The sequence below is a fragment of the Penaeus monodon genome, chromosome 10 (genome assembly GCF_015228065.2).
Source record: "Penaeus monodon isolate SGIC_2016 chromosome 10, NSTDA_Pmon_1, whole genome shotgun sequence".
Lineage (NCBI taxonomy): Eukaryota > Metazoa > Arthropoda > Malacostraca > Decapoda > Penaeidae > Penaeus > Penaeus monodon.
In genome coordinates, this window is record NC_051395.1 from 31,344,706 (window position 1) to 31,360,815 (window position 16,110).

Here is a 16,110-nt window from a genome sequence, read left to right on the forward strand (position 1 = left end):
TTAAAATCTATTGTAGTATAGAACTTTTCCCATGATCCCATTTTTGCTCTCATTGTTGTAAGTCTAGCTTTTGCTAATAATTTTTTATATTCTAATTGATTTGCTATTGTAGGCTTTTTTCTCCATTATTGTAAGCTTTATTTTTTTCTTTTATAATGTTATTACATTCCTTGTTCCACCATGGTTTATTTGGTTTATCTTTAAATTCTCTTGTTTCCAACTGAAAATATTTTAGAGCCATACTTTTTATCATTTCTGTAATTTTATCAAGTGAAGTTAAGTTTTCTATTTCTGTGTTATTTAGTTCTCATTGGATTTCCATCCATCCTTCTTTTGTATATTGCCATTTTTGTGTTTTAACAAACTCTTAATTGGATAAGTACTGTGGAATTTTCATTTCCTACCTCCATATTTGCTAGGTTATTACTTGCTGGTTGGGGTTCTTCTGGTGTTTTCCATCCGGCTTCTTTGTTTTTGGGTTGTTTGTGGTTAGGTTTTCTTCATTATCACTTTCTAATTCTTCTCTTGTTCTCTTTGTTTTGTTTTCATGGTCCATGTATTGGATTGATTCAGAGTCTTCACCTGGATCAGAATTGAGATCAGTGTCCATAAGATTAGGATTTTCACTACACTCGAAAGTGATGTTCACACAACAGAGTTTCAATCCATTCTCCATGCTTGGTATTGTTTTTGAATGATAATTTAAGGAGTGTTTTTTGTTATATTGTCCATAAAGTTGGGTTATATGTTCTTGGATCTATATGTGATGAGGTATTGGGGATGTATTTTTTATTACATTTTGAAGTTGTGTCTAGTTAACTTGGCTATTGTTTCTGTAGTTCTGTGTACTAGTGCTCTTCTTCTTCTTCTTCTTCTTCTTCTTCTTCTTCTTCTTCTTCGTCTTCTTCTTCTTCTTCGTCTTCTTCTTCTTCTTCTTTTCTCTCTTCTCTCTCTCTCTCTCTCTCTCTCTCTCTCTCTCTCTCTCTCTCTCTCTCTCTCTCTCTCTCTCTCTCTCTCTCTCTCTCTCTCTCTCTCTCTTTTAAAGGTTATATGTTTTTATACAATTTGTTGTTTGTTTTATTGGCAGTGTGTTTAGTTTATTTAAGATTTTTGTCATTTGCATGTATTCAAGTTCTTACATTCTTTTTGTTGGTGATGATATTTTTTAATGCTTTGAGAGTTATGATTGGAGTTGATCTAAAACAGCCAGTCTTTGACTTTGTAAGTATTCTAGTTTTTAAAATTCTTTATCATTTACTGCTCCATAGATTGTTATTCCATATTCTATTTTTGGTTTTATTAATATTTTGTATTATTTTAATAGAGTTTCTATGTGTACTCCCCACTATAATGAAGCTAGTTTTTTCATTATGTTTATTCTACTTAATATATCTACTTTTAAGTTTTCTAAATATTTTTTCCATATTAGTTTGGGGGCACCTTATGTTAAACCTAGAATTTTTGACTTTGAGATCTGTTATGTCTAAATCCTATTAAATCTTTATCTAGTTTATATGTTAACCACCATATTAATCTTTTTGCTATTGTGTTTTTTGTGTATTTTACCAATGCATGAAATTTTGTCGATAAGTCTGTATGAATTTGCCTGTGAAGATTTTTTCCCTGGTTTTATTATAGAGTTCATTATTACATCCTTTAGGGAGTCTGGGTATTCTCTACTGATCCAGTGTGATTGATTTTGAGTCAAATATATTGTTTGGGATGTTCTTATAAAATTTGTATGGAATTTAATCTGTGCCAAAAGCTTTGTTGTTTTTGGCATTCTTTATCACTGCTTATAATTCTTTATTCATTTCATTTGTAATTTGCTGATTAAATAGGCTCTTTTTGTAAGTCTGACAGATTTTTTTTTTTTTTTTTTTTTTTTTTTTTTTTTTTTTTTTTTTTTTTTCCATAAATTGTTTAAAAAATGTTCTAGTTTGTTATGTTTGTTAGTGGCAAATATTTGTCTATTAGTGGACATTCCATTAAGGTTGTTTTCTTGATAACTTCTTCAAAGAAATTCCATATCTCTCTTGGAGGGTTTTTAACTCAAGGGGGCACAGAACTTTCCTCCAAATTCCCTTTGATGTTGTGTTATTATGAATCTAGCTCTTGCTAATAGTCTTTTATATGCTAATTGGTTTTCTAGTTGTTTTTCTCCATTTATTAATAGCTTTATTTTTTTCTTTTATGATGATATTACATTCTTCACTCCACCATGACTTTTTTGTTTTGTGGTCCCATTTGAAAATATTTTAGTGCAGTATTTTTTATTGATTCTGAATTTTTTCCAGATATGTTACATTTTCTTTTTCTCTATTATTTAGGTCTTATTGAATGTCCATGCATCCTTCTTTTGCATTGTGCCACTTTTTCATCTGTAATAGATGATTATCCTTCTATGTATTATCTTTTAATCTTTGGCAAATGATCATGAGGTGCTGTTTTTATCTGTAATTGGTTTATAGTTGGTGATCTGAATACAAGATCTACAGTTGCTTTTTTTGTAGTTTTGGGGTCAGTTTTAGTTATCAGGTTCATTGGAATTAGTAGTATTAAATTGTTCTAGCTTATCCATTTTATTGTAGTTTCACCTGTTATACTGATTTGTTTGTGACAACTTTTTGAATTCCAGTGAGGGTGGTGAGCATTAAAATCCCCTTTTATCAATTAGGATCCGTGATTTGACCTGTATGATATTCAGGTTCATCTGTTTATATGTCATTACATGCAGTATATTTCAGAAGAAAATTCACCAATTTACTTTTTTAATATATCTTGATTCCACCTTATTGTTATCCCTATCTCTTAATTTTAATTCTTTGAATTGTAAATCAACTTTAACACAGCTAGGCTTCCAGCCACTTGATTAAATCTGTGTAATTATTTAGATTAAAATTTATCTTTCTTTTAGCCAGGTTCTGTTTTTGACTGTCATAAAAATCAGTATTCAATATGTTGTTCAATATTTTTTTAGGGGTTGTGCTACTGTTCTGTATATGGTTAGGCCATATTAAATTTTTGATTTTACATAAATATAAAAATTTACTAGAGATTCTCTTTTTGCTCCCCGGTTACATATTTTTTCATTAGGTTTATTTTGTAAAGAGATTTTACTCTGATGTTACCGATAGGTTTTATCCATTTTAATTTTAGTAAATTGAATCTTAGTCCTAGTTTTTTTTTTATAATAATAATAATAATATTAATAATAATAATAATAGTTTACTTTTTGTTAGATTTATTTTCAAATCCCAGGTTTATGTACAGTCATTTATTTGTTTTAGATATCTTTCTACATAGTTCATTTAGGTTTTTATGTGTTGTGATTATTATTATATTATTTTTATTAGTAGTGCATAAAGGCCCTTTCTAAATATATGCATTCTATTAGAGCATATTGTTTTTCTTTGATTACATTAGTTATGTTTATATAATTTTATTTTTATTTATTTATTTGTGTGTGTGTGTGTCTCTATGTGCGTGTGTTTGTGTGTGCGTGTGTGTGTGTGTGTGTGTGTGTGTGTGGCCATCAAATTACAGTGTAATTTGGTCTGAATCCTATTTTATCGGTCTAGTTTATTGTTATTGTTTTCATATTCCTGCTCTCTCTCTCTCTCTCTCTCTCTCTCTCTCTCTCTCTCTCTCTCTCTCTCTTCTCTCTCTCTCTCTCTGTCTCTCTCTCTCTCTCTGTCTCTCTCTCTCTCTCTGTCTCTCTCTCTCTCTGTCTCTCTTTCTCTCTCTGTCTCTCTTTCTCTCTCTGTCTCTCTCTCTCTCTCTCGTCTGTCTCTCTCTCTCTCTGTCCTCTCTCCTCTCTCTCTTCCTCGTCTCTTCTCTCTCTCTCTCTTTCTCTCTCTCTCTCTCCTTTCTCTCTCCTCTCTCTCTCACTTCTCTCCTCTCCGTCTCTCTTCTCTCCCTCTTTCTCTTCTCTCTCTCTTCTCTCCTCTCTCTCTCCTCCCTTTTCTCTCTTTTCCTCTCTCTCTCTCTCTCCTCTCTCTCTCTCTCTCTCTCTCTCTCTCTCTCTTCCTTCTCTCTCTCTCTCTCTCTCTTTCCTTCTCTCTCTCTCTCTCTGTAGTGAAATGGATACGTGATCTTTATGCCTCACATGCCAGAAAAGCCATGTGTATCTTCTCTTATAATAACTCCACTGTCCTCAGCCGACCCCAACAGGTCTACAACCGTGACAATTGATAAATTGACCTTAGAACACGCTAATCCCACCCTTATTGCTTGTAAACAATTCCCATGACATTATTCTTATGTCTGTGTGTATAATTATGTGTTGTTTATACTCAAAATGTTCTCAGAAAATGCTTATCCTGAATCACTAAATATGTTATCGCTATCATTATCGATATTCGAAATGATTTTATGTTTTGTGAATACTCAGCAATTTTGTCTCCTTCTCATGAACCTTTTTAGTCTTGTAAACACCATAACTCTCTTCTTACACACAACTGTATATAAGGTACCCTTGTTCCTTCACCACGAAACCATCGTGACCATATGTATCGGAATTTTGGTTCATTCAAATTCTTTCATGTTTTTCATTATGATTGTGTTTCAAAACGATATTTGTTCATAGAAATTTCGGAGCAGTTTAAGACAGACCGCTCGTTGCCAGCAAGCGGGTAGGTCGGGACGATTCTGCCTCCCAGGCAGGTCTCCCTGCCTTGCCCGTCCTGCTACCATACTCTCGCAGAAATAAAGTTGTGAACCAGCGACAACTTTAACTCTACACACCTACAAGACAGAGCACCAGAGAATCAGAGTACCACCCTGTGGGGACACGTCTTGTCTCGCGTCACCACACGTCCCACACATCTTTACACTAGTGGCATCGCGCTGGGATTACACGTCTCCCTCTCTCCTCCCCTTCCCCTCCCCTCTCTCCCTCTTCTCCCCCTCCCCCTCCCCTCTCTCTCTTTTCCTCCCCTCTCCCCCCTCCCCTCTCTCTCTCTCTTCTCTCCCCTCTCGGGTTCTCTCCCCTCTGCTCCCCCTCCCCCTCTCCCCCCTTTTCTCCCCTTCTTTTTCCCCTCCTCCCCCTGTCCTCCTTCCTCTCTCTCCCCTCTCCCCCTCTCCCTCTCTCCTCTCTCTTTTTTCTCTCTCTCTGCCCTCTTCCCCGTTTTCCTCCCCCCTTTTCCCCCCTCTCCCCCCCTTTTTCTCCTCTCTCTCTCATTTTCCCCTTTTCCCCCTCTCTCATTTCTCTCTCTTTTCCTTCTCTTTTTCTTTTCCCCATCTCTCCCCTTTTCTCCTCCGCTCCCCTCTCCCCTCTCTCTCCTCCTCCTCTCTCTCCCCTCCTCTCTCTTTTCCCCCTCCTCTCCCCTCTTTTCTCTCTCTCCCCCCTTTCCCCCTCTCTCTCTCCCCCCCCTTCTCTCTCCCTCTCCCCTTCCCTTCCCCTCTCTTCTTTTGGGTCGGAACCCTTTTTTTAATGGGCCCCTGTTTTTTTTTTTTTTTTTTTTTAAATTTTCCCTTTCTCCCCTTTTCTCCCCCTTTTTCCCCCTCTTCTTCTCCCCTCTCTCTCTCTCTTTTTCCTTTTTCCCCCTCTCCCTCTCTCACCTCCCCCTCTCATCTCTCTCTCTCTCTCTTTTTTTTTCCCCCCCTTTCTCTCCTCGCTCCCTCTCTCCCCTCTCTCCCCTTTTCCTTTTTCCCCCTCTCTCTCCCTCCCTCTCCCCCTTTTTCCTCCCCCTCTCCCCTCCTTCTCTCTTCTCACCCCCTTCTCCCCTCTCTCCTCTCTCTCCTTTCCCTCCCCCAACCCTTTTCCCCCCTCTTTTTCTCCCTTTTCCCCCTTTTTCCCCCTTTCTTTTTCCTCCCCTTTTCCCCTCCCCTCCCCCCTCCCCTCCCCCCTTTTCTCCTCCCCCTCTCCTTTCCCTTCTCCCCCTCTCTCTTCCCCTCCTTTTTTCCTCTCTCCCCTCTCGCCTTTTCCCCTCTCCCCCTCTCTCTCTCCTCTCTCCCTTCCTCTCCTCTCTCTCCCCCTTTTTCTCTTTTCTCCCCTCCCCTTCCCCTTTTTCTCTCTCTCTCCTTTCTCCTCCCCTCTCTCCCCCCCTCTCCCCCTCCTCTCTCTCTCTCTCTTTTTCTCTTCTCTTCTCTTTTTTTTTCCTTTTTCTCTTCTTTTTCTCTCTCTTTTCCTCTCTCCTCTTCCCCTTTTCCCCCTCTCCTCTTTTGCCCCTTTTCTTTTCCCCTTCTTTTTTCTCTCTCTTTTCCTTTCTTTTCCCTCTTCTCTTTTTTTTTTCTTTCTCTCTTCTCTTTTCTTTTTTCCCCTCTCTCCCCTTTTTCCTCCCCTTTCTAAAATTTTAATTTTTAATAAAATATATATTTTTATTTTATAAAAAATTATTTTATAAAATTTTAATAAAAAAAAATAAATTTATTTTTAAATATTTTTATATACTAAAAAATTTATAAATTTTTTTTTTTAAAATAAAATTTTTATATAATATTATAATAATTTTATAATATATATATTATAAATTATATATTTTAATATATAAACTTTTTTTCCTCTCTCTCCTTTTGCAGGATGGAATGTCTAGTTTTCCCCAACTTTGGAAAATTTTCCCCCCGTAAATTTTCCATTTTTTTTGGCCTTAGAAAAAAATGAGGGGAATGGGGAAAAGAGGATTTTTTTTGCTCCCCACCCATTTCAGAGTCCGGAAATTTGTAAAAAGTTAGGGTTTTTTTTGGGTTTGGGAAACTGATAGGCAGGGGTAAGCCTGGGCCCCCCCCTAGTTAATTTCCAAAATAGACTTTTTAGTTAAGTCTATAGTTTTATTTTTCTTCTTTTAACATAGATTCATTTTTAGCCGGGCCGGGGGGTCACACATGATACTTATTTTTTTTTTTCATTTTGGGTTTTACCCCCTTGGGGTGAGAAAACTTTGCTACCCCCCCCCCATTTTTTTCCTTTTCCCACGGAGATTTCCCCGGTTTTTTTATTTTTAAAGGGAAAATTTCATTTCCTCTATTTACCCGGGCCCTTTGGGCCAGCACTGATTTGGGGCGGGCTTCCCGGAAAGGGGTTTGGTAAAATTTTCCTTCCCCAAAGGGAACAACCCCGCCGGTTTGGGGGACCAAAAACCCTTTGGGAATTTCAGTTTTCCCCTTTCCGTAAACCGCCCTTAAAAGTCCGATTTTTAAACCCCTTTCCCCACCGGGGCCCTTTTAAGATTGTTAGTCCAAAAATTTTTAATGGCCCATAACTTAAAATCTTACTCTGGGGTTTTGTGACCTAAAAACTTGTAACTCTCTCTCTCTCTCTCTCTCTCTTCTCCTCCCCTCTCTCCCCCTCGTTTTTCCCCTCTCCCCCCCTCTCCCCCTTTTTTCTTTTTTCCCCCTCTTTTTTCTTTCCCCCTTTTCTCCTTTTTTTTCTTTTCCCCCCTTTTCCCCTCCCCCCTTTCTCTCTCTCTCTCTTCTCTCTCTCGTCTCTCTCTCCCCCTTTTCCTCCCTCCCCTCTCTCTTCCCCCTCTTTTCTCCTCTCTCTCTTTCCTTTCCCCTTTCCCCTTCTTTTTTTTTTTCTCTCTCTCTTTTCCTCCCCCTCCCCCTTTCCCCCTTTTCCTCTCCCTCCCCTCTCTCCCCCTTCTTTCTTTTTTTCCTTTTTCCCCTCTTTCTTTTTTCCTTTCTCTTTTTTTTTTTTCCCTTCTTCTCTCATCTCCCCTTTTTTCCCCTCCTTCTCCCCTCTCTCTTCTCTCCTTCCTCTCTCCCCTCCCGTCTCCTCCCCTCTCTCCCCTCCCCCTTTTCTCCCCTCTTTTTTTTCCTCTCTCCCCTCTCTCTCTTTTCCTTCTTCTCGCTCCCGTCCCCTTTTCTCTCTTCTCCCTCTTTCTCTTCCTCTCTCTCCCCTCTTTTTTCATTTTTCCCCCCTCTCTCTCTCTCTCTCCCCTTTCCTCTCTCTCTCTCTCTCCTTCCTCTCTTCTCTCTCCTTCTTTTCTCCCCCACCCTCCCCTTCTCCCTTCTCCCCTCTCTCTTCTCTCTCCTCCCCCCTCTCTACCCCTTACCATCTCTCCCCTCTTCCCCCTTTTCCCTTTCTCTCCCCTCTCCCCTTCTCTCCTCTCTCATTCTCTTTCCTCTCTTCTCTCTTTTTTTTCTCTCTCTCCCCTTCTCTTTTCCTCCTCTCTTTTCTCTTTTCCCCTCTTCCTCTCTCTCCTCTCCTCTCTCTCCTCCCCTCTCTCTCCCCTTTTTCCTCTCTCTCTCCCCCTTTCCCCTCTCCCCCTCTTTTCCTTTTTTTCCCTCTCTCTCTCTCTCCCCTCCCCCTCCCCCCTCTCTCCCCCCTCGTCCCCCTTCCCCTCCCCCCCCGCCCCTCTCTCTCTCTCTCTCTCTCCCCTTTTTTTCCCCCCTTTTTCTCCTCTCTTCTCTCTCTATCTACTATATTAAAATATATCTATATTTTTTTTTAAATTTATATATTATATTTTAAATATATTTTAAAAAATATTTTATATATTTTATATAAATAGGTTTTTTTTTTTTTTTTTACCCCCACACACACACACACACACAACACACCCAAACACACAACACAACACACCACATAGGTTTTTTTTTTGTGAAATAAGGGGTTATAGAACCCTTTTACTTTGGGGCCTTGCGGGGGTATTGAAAACGGAAAATTTGGGCTTAAACTCTTTTTTTTTGAGATTTTGATCCCAAAAACGCTAAAAAACCCAACACAAAACATGCCCCTATTTTAAAAAACCCGGGCCCCCCGGGGGTTCCCCGGTCGGTTTTGCCCGGAGAAAAGGGCGGGGGCGCCTTAGTCCCGGGGGTTTAACTTAAAAACAACTCCGGCCCAAACGAGGTCGGGGATAAAAAAATGTGCCCTTTCCGCCCCCCGCTTGGCGGGGGGTTTTCTTTTTTTGGGACTTTTTTTGGAAAACCCCCCGGGGGAAAACAGCCCCCGGGGTCCCCGGGGGTAACAGAAATAAATTATCCCCCCCCTGTACAAAATTTTTAAAAAAATCTAAATTTTATATTGCCCCCGGCCCCCCTATTTCGGGGTTTTTGGCCCCGGGGCCCCCCCTTTCAAGGGGCCCCCAAAATTTGGGGTTTGGCCCCCGTCCCCTTTTCTCTTTTCTTTTTGTCCTGATCCCTTTTCGTGGCTGCCCCGTCCCTGTCGCGCCCACCCTCCTGGCCTTGGTGAAAATTCGGCCCCTTCTCGATTTTTTCCAAGGGCCCCCTCAAAAGCCCCCTCGCACGGTCCCCCCTTTGTTTTTGGGTTTTTCCGTCCCAAACCCTCCTCGTAGCCCGGGCCCGGGGCCTCTCGGGGCGGCGTCCTCTTCCCCACGTCCCTCCCCATTCCCCCTTCCAGGCCCCCTTCCCCGCGCCCCCAAAAACGCCCCCCTGGGAAAATCTTCATCCAAATTCAAACGGCGTCGGGGCAGGGGGGGCCATCTGGGGGGTTTGCTGATACTGCGTTTAACAGCTCCGGGGATTTGCCCCAAAAATCGAAAGGCCCGTCCCCCAGGCACAGCTTTTGGGGGCGACTGTCCCTGGGGGCCAAAAGGGTTTTTTTTTTTTCGCTGGTTTCTAGGGGGAAGCCCTGGGAAAGGCAACGCCCCCCCCCCCCCCTATAGGGGGGACGTATTAACACCTTTTCTAAACAAAAATTTTTGGGTCCGCGGGCCTAGGGCGATTTTCAAATGACGCCCCTTTCCCCCACGGAAACCCCAAAAAAGACCCCTCCTTGGTGCCTTTGGGGGTTCCGATTTGCAATAAAAGTCGGGGAGCCAGACCCATATGAAAGGGGCCCAAAAAGGTAAGAGAAAAAGAAAGGCAACAGAAAAAATGGGGGGGTTTAATTTCCCAAACTACCCCCGGTTTTTTTTTAAATACAATTTACGTTTTTTTAAGGGTTGGTTTTTTAACTTTTTTTTCGTTTTTTTTTTTCATTTTGTGTTTTTTTTTCACAAAGGAAAAGAAAAAATAAAAAGGGGGGAAATTTGCCCATTTAGCGGGGGCCGTTTGACCTATTTTTAACTACCACCCCCTCTCCCGGGTAGATATGAGAGTAATAAGGGGAAAGAAAAATCGGCCATCCCCCCGGGGAAAATCTATTTGAACCCTAGTCGTTTACACAGATAGAAATAGATGTTTTTAAATTGGGACACAACAAACGACAGACAAAAATTTCGGGCTAAAGAATTAAAACTTTACGCCGGCCCCTAAACAATGAAAATGGGCCGTGGTTTTTTTTATCCCCGTGTTTTTGTTTAGTGAGCTTTTTTGTGGGGGGTGGGGGTAATTGTGGGGGGGATTTAAAAGTATTTGTTTTAAAGAAGGGGGAAACGAGAGGACCCCCCCACAGAGAAAAGAATCCCAAAAACGAAATTTAAACGTTCACTAAAAAACAAAAAATGAAGTAATTACAAAAGCTTAAACTATTTAAGATTTTTTTCAAATAAAACCCTTGGAAATTTTTAAAAATAAAAAAAATGAAAAGCCCAAAAAGAATGTACGCCCTGAATGAATTTTTTGACAAAAAAAAAAAATTTGCCAAAATTTTTTCAGCAAATCCCTTCCCCGGGGGCCAAAAAACTGAAAATGCCCCCGGGGAAAATGTTTTAGCTTTTTCAAAATTCCCCAACCCTTTAAAAAAAACTCAAACGGGGGGATCCTAAAAACCCAAATGCCCCTTATGATGAAACAAATCGGCCAGGGAAAAAAATACCGCTCCCCTTCTGCTTTCTTAAAGGGGGGCCCCGCAAAAATTCCCCCAAGGATTAAATTCACGAATCACAACCCAAAAATTTTTGGGGGTAAACCCAAAAAATGCAAGCGAACCCTTTAAAAGGGTGAAGGGAAAATTTTGGGTTAATAACGAAAAATGATTCTAGCTTTTTAAAACCTAGTCCCCCATTTTAAATTTTTGGCGTTAAAAAGCGGGGCACCCCCCGACTCAAAAGGGGGCCGAACGAACGAATAACTTTAAATCTCGAACACGGGGCCGGGGTCTATTAGGATTTACGCAAACCCCCCGGGCAATTTCCCGGGGAATCCCGGCAATATGATAAAGGGGGAATTCCCCCCTATATCAATAAAACAAATTTTTGAAATTTGGTTTTCCAAAAACTTTTTGCCCCTAAACCCTATAGAACGGGTCACCCAAAAAACAATGTAAAAAATGTTAAATTTTTTCCAAAAATAAGGGAAACCCAAGGGGGTTTTATCTGAACCCCTTAAACCCAAAGCCCCCCAACCCACCGGGAAAAGAGAAAATGGGGGTCCCCGGTCGGGGGGGGGCCCAGGGGTTTGGAAAGAAAATAAAAAAGAATGAATTTTTTCGTTGGGGTTTAAAAATAAAAATTTACGAAAGCGTTAAAATTTTTTGCAGTTAAAAAACCCCCTTAAAAATCTAAAAAGAGGGGAAAAAAATTTTTAAATTCCTTTTAAATAAGGGAAAAAAAAGAACATTTTTTTGTTGATCACTACCCCGATCGCACGGAAATTTCGAAACTGAGGTTTGGAAAAATAGTGGAGAAAGTGCCATTTTTTCCCGGGCATTAAACACCCTTTTAAACCCCCAAAAAAAAAACCAAAGGCCCTTTAAAACATGTATGGGGGAAGGAAGGGAAAAAAAATGAGAAGGGGCCCCAAAAGTGTATTTTACGTGTTTTTTTTTTTTTTTTAGCCCTTTCCCTTTTAAAACGGGCGAGCGGTTTTTTTTGGGATTTTTTCGTTCATGCTGCGGGGCCCCCAAAGGGCCCCGCGCCACCCTCCCCCCCAGAAATTTTAAAGGCTATACGTACCCCCTAGTAAAAATTGGGGTGGGCCCCCGGGGGGCCAAAAAAACACTTTAAAGGGGGGGGAACACAGGCTACGACGACGCTACGACTTGTCTAAAGGGGTAGTCTCGGTATGCGGGTCGCAGCCAGCTCGCCCGGAGGGAGGCGAGGGCTATGACCCTACCGCGTCGGGTGCTTCACGCGAACTCCCCCGGAGGGAGGCGAGAGGTGACCCTAGCGCGGTGGTACTTAGACGACTTGGTCAAAGGAGGTCAGAAACACATGTGACACTGGCTACGCTAGCGGGGTTCATCTGACAGGATCACTGAAACTAGCCATGTGGTACCATGGTAACTAGAATAGATTATCAATACTGTATACAAAATAGAATTGATCATACATTTATAATGGTAATATATATATAATAAATATATATATATATATAATATATATATATAATATATATATATTAATATTATATAATATATATATATATATATAATATATAATATATATACATATATATAGTCTATATAATATATATGTATATATATATATTATATACTATATTATATATATATATATATATATATATATATATATATATATATATATGCATACTGATTATATATATATATATATATCATATATATATATATATATATATATGTATATATATAGACACACACACACACACACACACACACACACACACACACACACACACACACACACACACACACACACACACACACACACACACATAGACATATATAGGTATGTATGTATTTATATATATATATATATATATATATATATATATATATATATATATATATATATGTATGTATGTATGTATATATGAATATATTATATATATATATATCTGTGTGTGTGTGTTATTATGATTACTTTTTTTCTTTTCTTTTCTTTTCCTTTTCTCCTTTTCCTTTCCTTTCCTTTTCTTTTTATGGTCTAGAGTGCTTATTTATGTTATTTTTATCTTGTTCTTCTATATTGTCAATAATTTTCTCTAATGATTTCTCTCCTTTGAGCCCCTTTAAATTTGAAGTCATGTTTCAGATGAAGAATGAAGGTAGTTGTAAGTTTTAATACACTTGTAAGTACTCATTTCATACAATAATTAGAAAAGTATGTAAGATGCACAGCTTATTTATCATTAGGTCCTGTAGCTCATCATATGAAAGATGTTGGTAACATAGGCACAAAATTATAATTGTTATAAATTTGTTGTTGGATTGTTTTTATCATCAGATCTCAGTTGCCCAGTTCATTTTGTGAATCGAAGACAGAGAAGAAGGCCAGCCGATTGTCCCTTTCGCAGCAGACCTTTGCCAGCAAAAACAAAGGCAGCAGCTTCAAGATCCCCAGCAATGCATCCTTTAACAAGAGCACGAAGAGAGTGGCCAAGCCAGATGCCATGGCAGGAAAGCCTGGCTCATTCAAAAGAAAGAGCGGGGATGAGAAGAGTGGTGTAGGAGGCAGCCAGATGGGCAAGAAAGTAAAGCAGGAGGAAGACCTGGTGTGCCCCTTATGCCAGATGCCCTGGTACATCTACGACAGCAAGGGCAAGTCCCACAAAAGCCACACTGATGAATGCCTTGACAAGGACTTGTTCAGCAAGCAAGGTTAGGGAAGGTTCATAAATATTGTAATACCTGATGTTCCCTGCTTGTAAAGAATGTAGAGGGAAATTAATTATGTTCAGTCATGTCAAAGTGTTTTTAAGATAAAAATGTGAGAATTAGCTTCTATACATGTACATATATATATGCAGGTTTTGTGATGCTCTTATTCTATAGCATAAAACTCCTTGGTTGTTACATATGGCTTCATGTCTTCACCTTAATATTATTTATCAGTTCCATAATCAGGAGTCATATACATAAAATAACAATGAAGTAGAAAATTTATTCCATACAATGTGCTTTTATATGATTTTGTAAGTAAACAGATTGGACCTCACCACTATACACTTCCTTGCAGACCATTTTTTCCCCTGCCAGAAACTTAGGATCAAGACAGTACAACTCTTGTATACCACCAAGCTCAGACTGCAGCTGGAACAGCTTTAATATAGTTTATGTGCCCTTTTCAAAATCTCTTCATGGCCTTCCCTTACATTATAATTAATGATTGCATTGGCATATTAATTTTTCATTGAATTGATTACTGAATGACTAACTCAGACTCATTTTTCCAGAGTGTGATAAGGGCATAGAGTGTAGTGAAACCGATGAGTTGCATTACTGGAATTTCCGGCACTACAGGCTTGCAGTAGAAAGAGCAGAACAAAAATGCATTTTCAATTCACTCTCCAGCAGCCAGGTGGATAGAGAAACCAGGAACAAGAATGGGGAAAATGTCTTACCTAATAGCATTTTGTCACAAGAAAATGTTTCAGCTGCAGATGGGCTTGCCAATAATAAACACCAAGAAAACAGTTATGTGAACTTGGTTTCAGATGATGAAAGTGAAACAAGCAGTAAGGTCTCCTTAAAGAGCATGAAACTCTTTAGCTTTAGCCAAGAGGAGAAGGGCAGTGACACAGCAACCTTTTTTGCTCAGTTTTCAGACTCCACAGAGGATGACTCCTGTTCTCCAAAGAAACAAGAAGATGAAAGATTCCCTGTACACAATAGTACATGCAGGGATGTTAATCAGAAACAGTACAGCGATGAAGACTTCTTTGAAAAAAGTGTACCTGATATAGACTTGAGTAGCATTCCAAGAATAGATGCATTGGAAGCTACATGTAGTACAACAAGCTCACTTTCTGAGTCATTACTACAGCCTGTTTCAAATACAAATAAAGTTGGAGAAGGCATAGGGCACAGTTTATGCATGAATGAAGAACTGGCTGCACCTGAAATATTAAAGCCCTCTGAAGATTTGAGAGAAAAAGATGTGAGACACTGTACAGAAGGCAATGGTGAACCTCTACAAGAGCCAGCAATACCAGGAACTTCAAATAGATCAGAAGAATGGAAACTGCATGAAAAGAAATCTGAAACCTGTACAGAAAACAGTAAAGGTGTGTCTGTTGATGTGCAACTCGACAGTGATGATGATGAAATATTCGGTAATCTGGTTGAACAAGCCATGGAAAAATATCTTGGTGATTCAGAAAGAAGAGAAAAAACTCTAGAGAAAAGACCTGACAGTGGATCTTCAGCAGCTACTAAGAAGAGATGTAGAAATCAAGGTTCATGTAAACCTTGCTTACACCTACACTTCCACATTCAAAACTCTCCTCAGAAGTCACCAAAAAAGGGTAAGGACATTTACCAATAGTGACATCAGATTGTGTATCTTTATATAATCAATGTATAATGGTGTATATGTAGAATGTCTAAAGCACTAATTTAGAAATATATAATTTGTATGATTTTAAAAATTGCCAAATGTATATTATTACTATATTTGCAGGCTTAAAAGCTGCAAGGGTTTTTATTTAAATCCATACTCTAAAAATGAGGTGTTCTGTGGAATAACAAAAAAGTGGTATTTCCACAATGTGGTTAGTGCATTTTCAAAAAAAAAAAAGTGTTTCTTAGATTTTTTTCTTTAGTTCTTCTCTTTTTTTCTTTCTTTTTTTTCTTTCTTTCTTTCTATCTTTCTTTATTTCTTTCTCTCTTTCTTTTAATGCTTTTATTTCTCTGCTGTTTTTTCAAGCTCATTGTTTTGCTGACTAATAGGATTGCAGATTGTCAGTGCAGTTCAGATTCATATAAATAATGATTTACTTATTCAAGAGGTTCTTTGCATTTAAAAGAAGTTGAGCTATTGTAGATATCTGTTATTTTTTTCTTTTCTTGCAGGTGGTCAGACCAGTATCCTTAATTTCTTCCAAAGCAAAGGGAGCAAGAGCCCTGAGGCAGAGCCATTGAATAAATGCTCCTCATGTTGCAAATGTGGTAAGACTTTTTAGATTATATTTTGAAGAATGTAGAGATATTCTCTCTCTCTCTCTCTCTCCCTCCCTCCCCTCCCTCTCCCTCTCCCTCTCCCTCTCCCTCCCTCCCTCCCAGTCTTCCTCTTTCTGTATAAAATGTAAATTACAATCTTGATTGTATGATACTAATTATATGGTTATTTCTATAGGCCTATATCTACTAACCTTACAGTGATAAAGGTAAAGAATTAAACATGATCAGCTTTGACTTTTCTTTTATTCCATCTACATCATTTCCTCCTCTGTATATCCATCCCTTTCACAGCATGTAAAGAAAGTCCAGAGAAACTCAGGGGCAAAGAAGCTACCAGCAGTTGGAAAGGTTTAATGTCCAGAATGCAGAAAAACAGTGAAAAGACTTCCTCATCAAATAGTTCTTCATCACAGGTTAGATATTTTCTTCTATCATACAGGTTT

The 16,110-nt window shown here is 39.1% G+C and overlaps 1 protein-coding gene across 1 annotated transcript in view; it reads left to right on the forward strand.

Annotated features, from left to right (window-relative positions):
- The first annotated feature begins 12,966 nt into the window (after positions 1–12,966).
- Positions 12,967–16,110, forward strand: part of LOC119578009 (DNA cross-link repair protein SNM1-like) — a 15,949-nt gene continuing 12,805 nt past the window's right edge. Inside the window, exons 1-4 of the mRNA XM_037925718.1 lie at positions 12,967–13,366; positions 13,942–15,012; positions 15,560–15,655; positions 15,959–16,080. Of these exons, the coding sequence (XP_037781646.1) occupies positions 13,159–13,366; positions 13,942–15,012; positions 15,560–15,655; positions 15,959–16,080 (1,497 nt within the window). The 5' untranslated portion in view covers positions 12,967–13,158. The remainder of the gene's footprint in view (positions 13,367–13,941; positions 15,013–15,559; positions 15,656–15,958; positions 16,081–16,110) is intronic.